The sequence below is a fragment of the Phyllopteryx taeniolatus genome, chromosome 6 (genome assembly GCF_024500385.1).
Source record: "Phyllopteryx taeniolatus isolate TA_2022b chromosome 6, UOR_Ptae_1.2, whole genome shotgun sequence".
NCBI lineage: Eukaryota > Metazoa > Chordata > Actinopteri > Syngnathiformes > Syngnathidae > Phyllopteryx > Phyllopteryx taeniolatus.
Genome location: NC_084507.1, coordinates 15,367,701 through 15,385,140, shown reverse-complemented (window position 1 = coordinate 15,385,140; position 17,440 = coordinate 15,367,701). Strand labels below are relative to the sequence as shown.

The 17,440-nt window shown below is 42.8% G+C and overlaps 1 protein-coding gene across 3 annotated transcripts in view; it reads left to right on the top strand.

Annotated features, from left to right (window-relative positions):
* Positions 1-15,752, top strand: part of megf8 (multiple EGF-like-domains 8) — a 65,098-nt gene extending 49,346 nt beyond the window's left edge. For 2 of the 3 annotated variants that reach the window (XM_061777829.1, XM_061777830.1), the window contains 5 exons: positions 909-1,101; positions 1,184-1,354; positions 1,830-1,960; positions 3,337-3,469; positions 9,255-15,752. In XM_061777829.1, coding sequence (XP_061633813.1) covers positions 909-1,101; positions 1,184-1,354; positions 1,830-1,960; positions 3,337-3,469; positions 9,255-10,742 — 2,116 coding nt within the window. In that variant the 3' untranslated portion in view covers positions 10,743-15,752. Of the gene's footprint in view, positions 1-908; positions 1,102-1,183; positions 1,355-1,829; positions 1,961-3,336; positions 3,470-5,188; positions 9,201-9,254 lie in introns of those variants that run through there. The other variant, XM_061777832.1, reaches the window with a different exon arrangement.
* Positions 15,753-17,440: the final 1,688 nt, after the last annotated feature.

The window sequence follows — 17,440 nt, the reverse complement described above, 5'->3', positions numbered from 1 at the left end:
TTGTATACTGAAGATATTTAGGTTTCAGATCAAAAGATGAATATGAGACAAAAGTTCAGAATTCCAGCTTTTATTTCATGGCAATTACAACTAGATGTTTTAAACAACTCAGGACAGAGCACCTTTTGTTTGAAGCCACCCACTTTTCAAGTGAGCAAAGGTATTGGAACAGACTAGGTGAATAACATTTACTTCTCGTGTATAATGCGCACCCATGTATAAAACGCACCCCTAAAGTTGACCTCAAAATTCTGGAAAACCCTTCTACCGATGTATAATGCATTTTTACAATACATGATTTTGCTTCTACCCATATGATCAAAGCATGAAGTATTATCTGTATTTAGTTAATTTTTTCAAAGAATTATTCTGAAGTTAAGCACCTTATTTGAACACGTAATACTTGCTTTTTACTCACTTGCTCTTATTTTGAAATTCACAGCCCTACTTTTATTTAGTAAATGAGAAAACACACAGTTTTGCTCATATGTTTGATTACCCAGGCAGAATTTGTAAGATGGGTACAATTATTTAAAGAAAACATGAAGGACCAGGCAAAACAGGGTCCACCCATAAAGACCAAGAAACCATTTTTATTCCTTTATTCCATTCCAGCTTGCTCACAGACACATTTTCAGTAATAGGCACATAACAAACAATTGACTCGGTTGTTTAATTTCACACCTGATAGGTTGACAGGCACTCCAGAGACCCAACAGTGTTACTTTAGTTCTGTTGCACAAAAAAAAAAAAAAAAAAAGATGTCGATATGCATCAAAATTCTGAATAGTGGCGCAGATAGACGGACGGCCTGGCTGATAATCGGTCTATCCCGAGTGTTTATTCAATATTCAATTGCATTTTCTTTTTTAATATTCAATTGCATTTTCCTTTTATCTCCTGCCTAGTGTGAGTGGTCAGTGTGAGCCGGTGTGCGCGCAGGGCTGTGTGAACGGGACGTGCGTTTCCCCTGGCATGTGCCGCTGTCACTTTGGCTTTGTGGGGGACAACTGCTCCTCCCAGTGCAGTTGCAATAAACATAGCAACTGCGTCAGCGTTGCCAAACCTGACATTTGCCTCGAATGCCACAACAACACCATCGTAAGTGGACACGATTTGCCCAACACAGACTCGCTGGGTCTTTTACACTTTTTTTCCCACTGTCACCTTCCTGTGATTGCAGGGGAAGCATTGCGAGAAGTGCAAGCCGTTGTTCGTGGGCTCAGCCAAAGGCGGTGGCACCTGTCGGCCCTGTCGGGAGTTCTGCCGGGGGAACAGCGCTTTGTGTTTGTCCCGCGACGAGTACAAGAAAGCCCAGGAGAACCCGCGCCGCTTTCCCCTGGAGCCCAAGAGCGTGAGTAGCGAACCTCAATCCCAGAGGTGGGCGACTCGAGTCAGGCTTAAGTTGTCAATATTAGCGACTTACGACTTGGTTGGCTTTTGAAAAACTTTAACCTTGTATTCACGAGACTCACCTTAACTTAGATTTGAACTACTTAACTTACTAACTTACCAAGGCTCGTCTATTTACATTGGACATTGTTTGCAAGACGGTGTGTAATTTGTTCTGTTTTTGAACAAAGAGCTATGTTTTCTGCAGTGCATACAAATATGGCAACCCACTGGTATGCTGTGATGAGTCAACCTGTTTGACATTTAGTGGGGACTCAGGGATTTTTGCCACAGTAATTTGGGACTTGCTTGATACTAAAAGGTGAAAACTTGAGACTAACGTATGACTTGCACAGATATGACGTACTCCCACCTCTGGTCACCGCCGCCTAGTTTCTTATTCCCCATTGGGTCTCAAAGCGCTGCCCTCTTAACAGATCCACAATTGGGTGTCCGAGGGTCCCACCGAGGAGAACGCAGTGTGTGTGAGCTGCCAAAACAACAGCGTTGGTGACAAGTGCGAGAGCTGTCTCAGTGGCTACTTCCTGCTGCAGGGAAAGTGCGAGAAGTGAGTGGCAGCCATTTCTATTGTGATTAACAGATGTTAAGCAAAGTGACTAACAATGCAGGAGTTCCTTGATTTACAAACTTTTCCAGGTTAAGAATGGAGTGCAAGGAACTAATTTGCGCAGCGGCGTGAGAATACGTGGCATTGCAGCACGCGCAGCTATTGCTGACTTACTATTTTATTTAATTGTTTTATATTCATGCCCTTAAAGTAGTTTTCATACAAATATTTACGTTAATTATGACTTTACTATTGCGTTAGCATTAGGTCAGTGATAGATTACGGCGATTTACATACAAATTTAAGTTGCGTGGCAGCCGCAAGAACGGAACTACATCCTAAACCGAGGACCCCTTATAAAGTCACTGGTACCATACATAAGTGTTCATAAAACACAAGGTGCCACTGTTCAATAAGGGAACACATAGAAAACATTACTAAAAATGTGTCATGAGAATAAGGATTCAAGGAATTTATTTGTCATACCAACACACATTTACACATGATATGGCATGAAGTACAATACCCGTTCCCAGATTAGCCCAAATAAGTCCCGAGACTTGTGAACTATAAATAGAGTAAAAACAAAAAATTTGATAAGATCAAAACAAAAGATAAAGAACAAACATAAATCGTGACACAATGATGGTTGGCTCACTATTTGGCCAGCAGTAGCTTACTAGCATTTCTCGACTATGACAAATCGCTCTTTTTAAGGCTTTATAACCTAATTTAATAATACTTAATACATTTTAATTAATTAATTATTGGTGTATGACGCCCTTATGTGGGAGTGCTCTGGAGGAGCGGGGTGGTAGATAAATTTCCCATAGCTAACGTCATGTTGTACTTAGGACACCAAATCCCTGGTATGTCGCGTTATTTAAGTGATCCTTTTTAATGGGTTTTTAACAGTGTACTTACTGTGATACCCACACACGTGGGAAAGGAGAGCCACAGTCGCAGATGCACTTTTCAGCCATTTATTGAACGCCGGGAGATGAGTAAAACACAGTGAGTGCACTCACGCAGAAGCTGCCGTCGGCCACAGCTTACACACAGCCTCGCAGACGCCCATGCCTTCCCACCAGGCCCCACCTCTTAAAGGCAAATGCATTTACACAGACATTATAAAACAGACAGTATTTTCTATACATTTCATTCTTACAACAAAATTTGCAGTATGTCGATAAAGTGTTTTTAATTACCTATTGTGCGGGTGGGTCTGGAACATATCCCCCATGATAAATTGGGGGTCACTGTTGGAGAGTTTGAATCAAGAGCATCTCAACCGCCTCAAGACAAGATTGTGTTTTTGGTCCAAATGTTACAACTTTTCCAATAACAAACTAAAATAGGTTTCCTCCCAATTCCAGGTGTCAGTGTAATGGCCACGCAGACACTTGCAATGAGCACGACGGCACGGGTTGTCCATGCCAGAACAACACTGAGACCTCCTCCTGTCTCAGTAGCCCACAGAATGACCGTAAAGACTGTTACAGACAACAGGTATGTGCTGGAATTTTTAAAATTATATCAAAAGAACTAATATCAAGTGAATTAGTCCGTACCCTTTCTATCATAAAACCTTTTCTTAAATATACAGGCGATGGTTTGTCATTTTAACATTCCCAAATGAATAACCATTATCAAGAGAAGGTAAGCACTGTGTCGGGAAGATGGATCAGAAAGGGTTTCTGTAGCAATACAATGCTCAAATTTTGCTTGACGGCTCCAGCTTGCCCATGACCCTAGTGAGGATAAGCGGTGCTGAAAATGGATAGATGGATGTTGGTATTTGTGTACACTAAACACTCATTTATTGGGTTTGTAGCATATATTGGTTTTAATGGAAAACCTAATTAATGTAAAGGGGATCTGAGGACAAAATGACAAAAAACCTTGTGGATCAATCTTTTTCTGAAAGGGTTGCCACAGTTATGTAGAATTAGTTCTCAATTGCAGAGGTCAATATCTTTGACTCAAACACACAGTACGCAATAGGATGTTTCCTATAGAGAAAATGTAATGTAAACTATAGTGAAATTTGGGGACAAATACAGAAGGACTTGACTACGAAATCAAAGAGAAGCAACACAATTGGATATAGGGTGAAATGGCTGAACTCGTGAGATGAGCGTGAATGAATTGATGCGTGTTGAGACAGAATAAAGTTGGGACTCGTGAGATCGCTAACTTAACCCCAAGCTACTATGCACCAGTTTGTACTTATTCTGGTCGTGGCTGCAATGTTTACTCACTATTCGTAGATCACATACCGGTCAGGGGATGATCTTTCCTCAGTTGTCTCGAGAGAAGCAGGCAGGTTGAGTCAAGGAATGGATGAAAAAGGGAAAAACAGAAGAGGGCTACAAAAGGAAAGCTGATTTTCATTGTGGGAAATTGCGCGGAAATTGCGTAACTGGTAAGTTGACCCAGAGGCTTCTCTGGTCACCTGGCGAGGAATAAGAGGAGGCTAGGAAGATGAGTTGCACCCCAGGCTTGGCGTCGGACCAAGCCTTGCTCGGGGTCCATGCGCCGCATGGCGACAACAAAGGAAAAGGGGGAGGGGTTGGTTGGCCGGAGCCGAGAGCTTAGAGAAGTTGGACCAGGAAGCAGGAGAGAAGAAATGTCAAGGCTCTTATACCTCTGAGACGCAGGAGAAACTAAACGTTTCTAAAACTGTAGTCATGTATTTCACTAAAACAAATGGAGTATCACCTGACCCCGACATACTTGTTAATGGAGAAAAAATGTCAGCCAATACAAATATCTTGGGTTAATTATAGATTCACAGCTTTCCTTTAAAGCCCATATTGACAAATTGTGTAAAAATATCAAATTAAACCTCGCAAATTTTCGTGCAATTCGAAATGAAATGTCAACTGAAGCTGCAAAAATGTACTTGCATTCAATGATTCTTAGTCACTTTAACTATTGCATAACCAGTTGGTCCCAGGCTGGTCAGAATGCAAAAAAAACATTGGAAGTTTTGTACAAACAAGTAATTAAAGTGATGGATGAAAAACCAAGGCACTATCATCACTGTGCAATTTAAAAAAAATACAGTCTTTTAAACTGGGACAACCTTCACATATTTGCAGATTTAAATTTGATTTATAAAGTACTGCATGATTTGGCTCCAGCTGAGTTCATCAGCCAAAGAAACAGCTCTGAGCGTGTCACTCGAGGCTCTGTCAGAGGTGACTGTCTCATTCCTCTGCGCAGAAGCACTTTCAGTAAGTCAGCCTGGTCAGTGAGGGGCGCTGGTGAGTGGAACTCAGTACCTGAGGAGGTTAAACTGCTTACAACATACAAGGCCTTCACAAAAAAACTGAAAATGTGGCTAGTTAACACCTATAGCTGCCAACACTAAAAGACAAGTATGTTATGATGTTTTTTTTGTTACGATCAAATGATTTGTGGTTTTATTCTCTCTTAATAGTATAGTAAGGCTTTGATTATGTATCCTGTATTATATTGTCTTGTAGATGTATTTTACTGCTTTTTTACATCGTGGCCAGGGGACTACAGATGAAAACTAGCCTTCTGGCTAATTCTGGCTTTTTTTAACCATGTGTACTTCACGTGTTTTATGAAATTGCATTGTCCCCTTTCAAATAAACGGATTAATAATTAATAATAAAGAGACCACGCCCATCGACTCTGATTTTCATTCAAAATTTCTCAAGCTCTGGTCACGCCCTAAGCACTGGTTGAACTCAGCACATTTTCAAAAACGATTCCCAACTTTGATACTGTCTCAAGCGGAGATTAAGTATACAAAACGATTGTTTCAACCTTAATTCTGTCATATCCATTATTATTGTTCAACACAAAATCATTTCATACGTTTGGCTTAAAACAGTTGTACAGTCCTTCACGAGCAGAAGTAGAAGCAGTAGAATCAACACATTGACACAGAAATCAAGGTGCACATTTAGAATGCTCGTTTGGTGGAGATGTAGGATTTCTTAATTGGTAGTGTTCAGGTTGAGGAGGTACAAAGTCAGAGAGTTACGCCTTTCAGTGTTTTCACCACTGGGGGGTGCTTGTGTTCCATTAATGAGGAGTGGGGTGACCCCCAAGGTAACGCCGGATGCCTGTTTTCTGAAACTGCTGACCGGCGACTTGCGGGCTAACAAGAGAAGACCTGTTCCATTGTTCTGCCCAGTCATCACTCACATCCTTCTCCCTCCCAGTTGCAGTGTGAGGCTCATGAGGAGACCTGCAGGTCTCCTGGCCATCCAGGGTTGTTCCAAAATGAAGCATTTGTCAATTTGATGTTTTACAAGGGAGAGAGAACAAGCTTTATCTGGTTAAGTGTCAATTTGATTTAACACAGACATCCTGTGACCTGCGGGTCCCAGTCTTGTATTCCGCAAACTCACTCAGTAAATAAAATCAGTGATGTAATGACCAATCATTTATTATATAACTTTAAAGGTTTCAGATAATGTATGCAATTCAGTGCCAATATGTGATACTTTAGAGATGTGCAGGTATTTTATGTTTCCACTTGAGGTCACCATCCACACAAAGTACACAAGTACAGGCCTATTAAAGGCTCTGCTCGAGTGATGTGAACAACAGCCCATGCAGACATGGTGTGAACAGGTGATTTCCTGCCTTAAGCATTGGCACTGTTCCTCACACAGATGGCCCCGGCAGTGTAGTCAGTGAAAAGCATTATGGGAACCGAGAATTCATTGCGGCGATGCAGCTATAATCCACGATATTTGGCGCCACATACTGCTGGAATTCAGCATTACAACAAAGCAGTCCTTCGCTTCGATGTGACGTAGGCTGTGCCGAGTCCAACTGTCCCCGTCTCCTCTTCTCCCAACACTCCGGGTGAATATACACCAACGTAGTGTATAATAGAGCTGTTGAAACCCGCTAGGTAAATAAAACGGGCGAGAGAAACTGTCTGTAGTTCAATATCCAACGTACAAATACATTCTCTAACCATTGCAGTGTTACAGTACCTGTTGATGTGGAGACATACACATACATTTCCGGATTCCCCGCTAAACCATTAAAATAATGTACATTAGAAAGTAAACATATTATTGTATTTTACAGCAATACTTAACTACTTGTATAATGTACATAAAAAAGTGAAGCCTGTGGCCAAAATGTACACGGGCGGTATCCGTACATACGTTTGTGCCTCTCACCGGCCGTTCCAATAAGCGAGCATCTTTTAAAATGCTGTATTGCTCCCACGTCCTGATTCTGTAACACCCCTTTTCTTCCAACTATTAGTCTTTCTTTTTATGGTTTAATAAATATGATAAAGTACAACATACTATTTGTGCAGCATCAAACGCACCGGCCACGTATCCAGTGGCTCAATGTGTGTGTTGTCGCTTTGCGGATGTGGAAGACGTTTTTCGCCTGTCTTCCTGCTGTACTTCCTCTTTTCCCATCGCAATCATGCTTTTTGTGTCACGTCTCTGGACCTCAGCTGTATGTCAACGGTGATCGATGTCCGTAGGGAGATTCAGGAAGTCGCGGCAGCCGGCTGGGAGAACCTCTCCACATCATGATAGAAAATGGAGAGCCAGCAGCGTTATGACGCTCACAGTTATAATCAAGTGGATAAAAGTTCTCACAAACCACATTGCTGGGTCATTAGCAAGTTAACTTGCATACACACGTTAAAAGAAATGAGATGACAAAAGCACTAAACAGATCATTAAGGACAAGAGGAGTGCTGGGTTGTGACCACATGACCACCCACACTGCTGCTAGCAGCCAACGGTTCCTCGAAAAGAGCTAAATGTTCTTCATTTGCGGCAATTTTTATTATTGTTTTCATTTACACAGTAATTATTAATTATATTTTATGCTACAGAAATGCAAAATTATATTTTTAGTGAGCGTTTAACAACTGTGCTCCGCCCATTGCTCGGCAAAATACCTCATTTCGGTGCCATCATTTCCTTCTACGTCATTTTTGGTGAGCCACCAACTGGGCCAGCATGGAAAATGAATTCATTAATATAAAAAAATTAACTATTGACGTATACTACACGATGTTAAGAGGAGCTGACAGGCTTAATCAGCATTTTGTCATCTCATCTAGTATTGGTGCTTGAGTTTGTTTTTTTGTTTTTTTTTTCCCCCGCACACAAAAAAGTTGTGGATTTCAGCTTTAAGTACAGTACTGCAGTTGTAGAAAATGAAGCTAAACGTTGCTCTTTAATTGTTTGTTCCTGTTTATATTGTTATGAGTGTGTGCATTAGCTATCAGTGGGCTAAGGTTGGAATTTGCGAATTTATTTCATAAAACTCAGACTGTGGAAGGTGTTTTAAACAGTGACTTTCCAGTCATGTTCTTTGTACCCTCAATTTGGTGAGTCACCAAATGTATGTGTTGAGATTACTCAGTAAGGTTTCTTTTTCTACAAAAAATAGGAGCCCAATTTACCTTATGTGCGTCATTGCTGCCACCCTAAAATCATATAGCCGCTAAAGCTAACTGTATCAGAGATGTGTAGGTGAGTAACTACACTACACTGAACTATAGGCCTAAAGCCCCGAGGCATTGAATCGTCAATAAACCGTGATATTGCGAGAGATTACTGCACTCTGCTTTTATGATTATCGGAATGAATGTTTTCCGCGCAGAAAGGGGATGAAAAATCACTATTAATATACCCCACACCACAGGATAATTGTTCAGGATCATCTTTTAGAGACATCCGATAATCGGGCATTTGCTGAATTTGATTGGAAGGGGGGGAAATGGGCTAAATTATTATTATTATTAAATTATTGGTGTGCGTGTACCCAACTTTCACGATTGTTTGGCCCGACTGCTGTCCTAGCAAATAGGGGAGGAAACTAAGCACACCCCACACCACAGGATAATCGCTCAGAAAAATATTTTAGTGACATTAGATTTAGCTGACTTTTATTGTAAGGGAGTGCTGAAATTTGGCCCAATAATCATGTGTGTACTCCAGTTTTATGATTGTCTGCCAGACCGTTTTCGGAGCAGATCATAGAGGAAAGGTCACTTTTAGAACACCCCCCCACCACAGGATAATCGCTCAGGATGAAATTTTAGAGACATCCGTCAATCAGGCCTTTGCTGGCTTTGATTGTAAGGGGGAAATTGGGCGCAAATGGGGCTATTTCTCTCTAGGCTTAAGATGGACAGTGTGAAAGTGTTAAGCATCCCAAAATTAACTGTATTGCTTAATGAAAATGAAGCCACAATGACCTCAAATAGTGTGCGATAGCTTGTCAAGTTTGTTGATTAACTTTGTAAAATTACCCCCAGTGTGCCAAGTGCAAAGACTCCTTCAATGGCACGCCGGTGAACGGACGCCAGTGCTACCGGCAGTTCAACGTGGACACCGAGTGCTGCTTCGACCCCACGTCGCAGACCAACTGTTTCCATGACCCAGCTATCCGCAACTTGCCGCAGGGTCGCACGGTATTCTTTGCTGCACAGCCCAAGTTCACCAACGTTGACATCAGGGTCACCATCGATGTGACATTTGGTGAGGTGGAGGTCTACGTGTCCAACTCGCACGACACCTTCATCGTGGACGTGGACCGCCGCTTGGGCATCCATGCCATTAAGATCGAGGAGGAGTCGCGAGGGACAACGACGGTGGGGGTGGACAAGGACTCGCTGCAATCCCAGATCAAGGTGTTTGCCAACGCCTCGTCCAGTCTTGGTGGGGGCATCATCTCCCATAATCCACTGCAGCTGCAGGCAAAGCCGCCGGGCTCAGAGAGGGAGATTCGTGAGGAGCACGCCAAAGGCCTCATTTCTTACATCACGGTATGGAAACCACAGACAGTTCTGATCGTCCATGGTGTTCGGGACCGGGTGGTCATCACCTTCCCGCACGAGGTGCACTCCCTGAAGTCCAGCCGCTTCTACATTGCCCTCCGAGGGGTGGGAACAGTGGCCAACCAGGGCGAGTCCCAAGGCCTGCTCTTCTTGCGCCAGGACCAAGCCCACATCGACCTATTTGTCTTCTTCTCCGTCTTCTTCTCCTGCTTTTTCCTCTTCCTGTCCGTCTGCGTGCTCCTGTGGAAGGTCAAGCAGTTTCTGGACTTCCGGCGAGAACAACGGCGACATATCCAGGAGATGACTAAAATGGCGTCGCGGCCCTTTGCCAAGCTGACCATCTACCTGGAGCCGGACGAGCCGCAGCTCATCTATCTCCCGTCGACTGGCGGCCCGGGTGGCGGCATGTCGGTCACTCACTCCCGCTCCACCAAGCTCGGAGGGGTGATGGTGGGCCAGAGGGGCCGCACCGGAGCCGTGTCCTACAAACACGACCTTGGCTCGGGGCCGGCGGGGCACCACCAGCACCACCTTGCCCCGGGCGGCGGCAACAATGGCCAGCACCTCCCTCTGCACTACCTGAACACCCACCACTACGCTGGTACCACCACCGGCACACAAGCCTCGCTACAACACCACCCCTCCACATACAGCGGCTACCAGCACTTCTGCCGTTCCGACCCCTTCCTCTCACAGCTTATGGGATTCTCCTACTCCTCATTCAAGGTGGGGCCCATCACTCTGGAACCCACAGACGACGGCATGGCTGGGGTGGCCACCGTCCTCTTCCAGCTCCCTGGCGGAGTCTTGGCTCCCAATCGGGCCTGCTTGGGCTCGGCGCTGGTGACACTGAGGCAGAACCTGCAGGAATACTGCGGCCACGGCAACGGAGGCGGGCACACGGGGGCGGGTGGCGGCCGCAAGGGGCTGATCGGGCATCAACACCTTACCACTATGGCCATGTAGGGACGCGGGCGAACACCAAGGCAGGAAAAGAATTACTGCATTTTCCTCATAGTGGCTGACAGTGGATTAGTGGTTAGCGGTTAGCACGTTTGCCTCACAGTCAGGAGATTGAGGTTAAGATCTGTTGTTCTCCCCATTCTTGCGTGTGTTTTCTCTGGCTACTCTGGCTTCCTCCCACATTCCATAAACATGCATGTTCTGTGAAGACTTAAAATAGCCCACAGGTGCAAATGTGAGAGTGATTTTTTCTTCGTAATTGCTGTAATTAGCCAGCAACCAGTCCAGGTTGTCGTCCGCCTTTTGCCCTCAGTCAGCCGGGATATGATCGGACAAACGCTGTAGAAAATGGACGCATTAAAGATAAAGAGGGCCATAGTGAAGCAAGTGGTTAAGCATATCTGCCTCACTGTCAGATGATCGGGGTTCGAATCTCATTTGGAACATGTGTGGAGTTCGCATGTTGTGGCTTTTCTCTTGGTTCCGGCTTCCTCCCACATTCCAAGAACATGCATGTTCGGTGAAGAGTCTAAGTTGTCCAAAGGTGTGAATGTGAGTGGGACTGGTTGTTTGTCTATATTTCCCTTCAATTGGCCGGCAACCAGTCCAGGGTGTACCACGCCTCTCGCCCACAGTTAGCTGGCATAGGCTCCAGCTAATCCATGACCCCAATGAGGACACGCGCTGTAGAAAATGGATCGCTGGATAGTGACAGGCAGCAGTTTATCATCTGTAATACTGTAGATGCTGTCATTCGTCTGAGCAATTGCTTAGGTGCTGCTGTTTTGGTTAGCAACCGAGTTCAAAGCATCCTCACGATTGTGTCTTCAAACTCCTGAGATAATTACATTCACTTTCGTGTTTTGTTTTGTTTTGTTATTTACCCGAGGAGAGATATGGAGACATCTATTGGTGTAACGATTTTTTTTGTGTTTTGTTATATGCTGCTATTTTGGTTGGCAACGGAGTTCAAAAGGCGAAATCCTTAATGTCCATATATGAATTTACAGGGGCTACCATTTATTCCTGAGGAGAACAAAGAAGCATTTATTTGGGCCAAGGCATGTTCATTTTGTACAGGGGCGTTAAAAGTTACAAGAGTGTTTAAAGTCGAGTTTAAAGCAAAAGGAAAATGGAGAAATGGCAAGTTTGGACATTGTGGAGCGACCCCGCCTGAGTCTACTGGAACACCAATCCCTGTTAAACACGTCGACTCCACATAACGTAAGATCATGTTTGATACTGCGCAGGGCACATGCCCTAATTCTTCTCAGAGACTGTTAAGTGCTGCTGTTTTACATAGCAACAGTCAGCAAATGACTGGTAAAAGGAAGGGTTACGGAGCCCCAGACACCACGAGGGAAAAAATACAATACAATTGTGGTACCAAAAATACTAATTTATGGCCACAAAATAGGTATAGTGTTCCGCAACAATTCGCAGGGGATGGACCAAGCGTGTACTTGCATATGCGGCAAAGACTCTCTGTAAATTCCACTAACAACCGAGGCTAAATTTAGCCACTCACCGACATACAAAGATGTTAGTCTCTTAGTTGAGATTATCACTTCAACATACAGGACTTCCTTGACACCAATTATTGCTTTGCTATAAGCCTGGGTTTTGGTGCCATCTTAGAGCATGACAGAAAGAGCACAAAAATCACAACTAGGTGAGTTTATCAGTGAAAAGCTGGGGATAGGTTCCACAGGGGGAAAAAAACAGCGGAAATCGTGAATAACGAACTGCAAATGGGTGTGGGTTCACTCTGTATCTTATTTTTAAACATGACTATATGTGATAATATGTACCTTTGGGGCACCTGGTTAAGAAATGAGGATGAACATGACAACTGCACATACAAACATGAATATAGTCAAATATCACAATTGCACAAAATACAGCCCCAAACATTCACATATACCTTGGCACTATATCTCGGAAAGTACAGTAGTTCATTGTGCGACATAACCTCAAAACGTCATATGTCAGTACTGTCGTAAACCTGTAATTTTTTTACTATCTCTCCACGACCCACTTATAATAGGTCTCTCCCGACCCAACAGTTGAGAATCACTGCTCTACGGGACCTTACTGTTTCCAGAGAAGGTGCCCTCGATTTGCTTACTGTCCAGCAATGATATTTTTTTTTCAATATTTTTTGTGTGCAGGTTATATATACCTACTTTGTGGCCACAAATTCATATATCGTGCGCACGTTTGAAGTAATTTATAATTTGTGGCCACAGATAAGCATTTAGTGTGCTGTTTATCAATAACGTGACCACTTTATAAAATGTCCCCCCCCTCATGTTATATCTTGGTCTCTGTAGAGGTGTCTGTTGGAGGCATTTATTTATTGAAGACAGAGCGTGTAGGGGCCACTACTTGAGGGAATGCGGTCAATTCAATGGGCAACTACACCTGTAAAAACCATTCACAAGAATCCAATAGAAAGCTTTATCACCTGTGGTGAGCAAACATAACATGTACATACACTGTATAATGCTTGGCTATTGAGTGTCCTCTATAATGTATGGCCATACTGTATTCCAGCGTTCCCCGGTGACAAAGCCAGCTGTCCTTTAAAATGCACTATACTATACGTACTATAGACGTCACGCCTCTGTTGTTCACTGGGGAGGTACCAAGTTGGGCTTTTAACATGTGCTTTGTACCTCGAAAAGTGACAGTCAAAGTTGCAGTAGAGAAAACAAATCTTTTTGTGATTGTTACAGCTGGAAAACAACTTGTTTTTTTTTATATCTTGGTCTATATGATTTGATATTTATTATTTTATATTTCACCCACCTGTTCTGTTACATTGTTTTGTTTCCCAGCACATCTGCCTTCACTGCTTGCCTTGTCTGTGGCTTACTCAAATACAGGTGTGGGGAACCTTTTCACCTCCATCAGGGGCCATTGCAGTTTACATAAATATGGCCTCTGAGGGCCATACTAAATTTATGAGAAAAAAAATTATGCAATGAAGTATCATGAGCATTTTTGTAAGAGCTATTGTAATAACTATTTATTGTCATTTTTCCAACGACTGAATCCCCTTTTAGGGGCTCCTCAACATGCCCCAAAACGCATGCATTTTTACAATTGTTATTTTAGTAATCCAGAAAAAGACCACTCAAAACTCACTCAAGAGCACCACCTGGAAAGTTCGAAAAAAAAATTGTCCCAGACACCAGTATCACTAATTGACACCAAATTTGGTAGACAAGTCTATTGTAACAGGACACATGAAAAAGTTTCAAGGACCCATGCTGAGAATCAGACAGGAAGAAGGTCATTTTTTGTTTCATGCAGCCATTTTAGGCAAATTCCTACTTGGGAATTCACCCAAATGAGCCCCAATAGAAATAAATTATCTCAGATGGGAGAGGCTAAATTATGGAAATATTTGTTTTTTTTATTTTATTTTTTTAGGGTCTAAAGTGGGTAGAGCATTGTGTCAAAGTTCAATGATCATTTTGTGGCTTAGCACTAAAAAAAAAAGGATGATGCAAGAGGGCTCGTTCATCGCTGCTTGCAGCTTTTGCTATTCTTCTTTCATCAGCTGAATTGCCTTATTGAGGCCCTGTGTTTTTCCATGCTGATGTATCTTGGTGATTCTGCAGGTTTGGTAGGGATCCCCAACATGCCCCCCAAATAAATTAATAGAGAAAAATCATTCAGCAGTGTTCCCTGGAATGTTAGAAAAAAAATAGTCCCCAGTTTCACTGCTTAATACAAAATTTAGTGGACATGTCTATCATAATAGGACATGCCAAAAAGTATCAAGTGCCAGTGCCTGAAATCTAACAGAAAGTTGGGCAATTTTGGTTTGAAACACTCATTCTTGACAAATAACTACTGGGGAACTCACCCAAATGAGCCCCAATCAGAGGCAGCTATCCTACCGCGACAGATGGGAGACGCTAAGGTTCCCCGCCTCTGCTCTAAATACACGTGTTAATGGAAGTGTGTTGAGTTCCTGTCACGAGAGTAGTATATGGACTTCTTTTTATGGTTTTGTAAGAAGAGAAGAAAAAAGCAATGTTCTGTTTTGACACTCATAATTTAATTACAGATGCACATTTGTCCATGAAAATAAAAGAAAGAAACTTTAGCCTTTGTGTGGGAAATGTCTGTTTGGCTTGTTTTGCGGGACTGCTTTTATTTGGGGCAGTTTGCCTTTTACAGATGATTGTATTAGCAATCGTAGCTACTGTTTAAAAGATCCTGGTACAACAAATTAAATAGTGTCCAAATTGTGCAAGTACAATGATATTTATCTCTAAAACTTCTTCTGGCGATAGTATTATTAACAAAAGTGAGACTGAATGACGTCCACTCCACTGGTTGACTTTTGTTTGAGTTAGTTTTTATGCATAGACCCAATGAGCCCCCTTTACTGTCACTAAAAGTCACCCAGCCTCATCCATGGATGAATTAGGAATTGTTCTACGTAAATCCCGCTACATTCATGTTCCATTGAATACGGTCACTTTATAACCCCCTTAAATAAGCATTAATGATTTTGTTGTTCGGCACGGTGAATGACTGGTTAGCACATCTTCCTCACAGTTCTGGGGACTGGGGTTCAAATCCCGGCCCCGCCTGTGTGGAGTTTGCATGTTCTCCCCGTGCCCGGGTGGGTTTTCTCCCACATCCCCAAAACATGCATGATAGGTTGATTGAAGACTCAAAATTGCCCTTAGGTGTGAATATGAGTGCGAATGGTTGTTTGTTTCTATGTGCCCTGTGATTGGCTGCCGACCGGTACAGGGTGAACCCTGCCTCCCGCCCGAAGAAAGCTGGGATAGGCTCCAGCAGCCCGCGACCCAAGTGAGGATAAGCGGTGAAGAAAATGGATGGATGCATTTTGTTGTTGTTGTTACCATGCTTTATATTTGTACATAACCTTTGTTTGATTTTGTAAGAAGGGAACAGTGTTGTACAAAAGATTGCATTAAGATTATCTGTCTTTTGTCGGATGAAATAAAAATCTGTGAAATATTATTGTGATGTTTTTACACAAAAAAAATACATACACAATAAATGTGTATATGAAAAACGAATACACTGTATACACTTATACACATATATATACACACAAACACGGTGGTGTGAAAAAGTTTGACCTTTTCTGATTTTTTTTCTTTTTTTGTATCATTGTAACACTTAAATGTTTCCCGTCATGAAACAAAGTTAAAGATTAGTCAAAGAAGTAAACACAAAATGCTGTTTTTAAATGAAGGTTTTTATTAAGGGAAAACAATCCAAACCGACATGGCCCTGTGTGGAAAAAGTGATTGCCCCCAGAACCTGCAGTGGGTACGGAAAGTATTCAGAGCCCTTAAATTGTTCACTCTTGTTTATATTGCAGCCATTTGCTAAAATCATTTAAGTTCATGTTTTTCCTTCATTCGTGTACATACAGCACCCCATATTGATAGAAAAAAACGGAATTGTTGAAATTTTTGCAGATTTATTAAAAAAGAAAAACTGAAATAGCACACAGCCATAAGTATTCAGACCCTTTGCTCAGCATTTAGTAGAAGCACCCTTTTGAGCTAATACAGCCATGAGTCTTTTTGGGAATGATGCAAGTTTTTCACACCTGGATTTGGGGATCCTCTGCCCTTCCTCCTTGCAGATCTTCTCTAGTTCTGTCAGGTTGGATGGTGAACATTGGTGGACAGCCATTTTCAGGTCTCGCCAGAGATGCTCAATTGGGTTTAAGTCATGGCTCTGGCTGGGCCATTCCAGAACAGTCACGGAGTTGTTCTGAAGCCACTCCTTTTTGCTCTGTCTCTTTCTTATGGTGGAATCATAAACACTAACTTTAACTGAGGCAAGTGAGGCCTTCAGTTCTTTGGCTGTTGTTGTGAGGTCTTTTGTGACCTCTTGTATGAGTCGTCACTGCGCTCTTGTGGTAATTCTGGTCGGCCGGACACTCCTGGGAAGGTTCACCACTGTTCTCTGTTTTCACCATTTGTGGATAATGACTTTCACTGTGGTTTGCTGGAGTCCCAAAGGTTTAGAAATTGCTTTATAACCTTTTCCACACTGATAGATCTTAGTTATTTTTTTCTCATTTGTTCCTGAATTTCTTAGGATCTTGGCATGAAGATTGAAGATCTTTTGGTAAATTTCACTTTGTCAGGCAGGTCCAAGTTCAGTGATTTATTGATTGAGAACAGGTGTGGCAGTATCAGGCCTGGGTGTGGCTAGAGAAATTTAACTCTGGTATGATAAACCACAGGTATGTTTAAATGGAGGGCAATCACTTTTTTCACACAGGGTCATGTAGGTTTGGATTTTGACTAATATTTAAATTTATTTATTTAGAGTGACAAACATGCAAAAAATAAGAAACCAGGAAGTGGAAAAAACTTTCACACCACTGTACGTGTGTGTGTATGTGTATATGTGTGCCGGCACGGTGGGCGACTGGTTAGCACATCTGCCTCACAGTTCTGGGGACCGGGGTTCCAATCCCGGCCCTGCCTGTGTGGAGTTTGCATGTTCTCCACGTGCCCGCATGGGTTTTCTCAGGGTACTCCGGTTTCCTCCCACATCCCAAAAACATGCATGGTAGGTTAACTGAAGACTCTAAATTGTCCGTAGATGTGAATGTGAACGCGAATGGTTGTTTGTTTATATGTGCCCTACGATTGGCTGGTGACCAGTTCAGGGTGTACCCC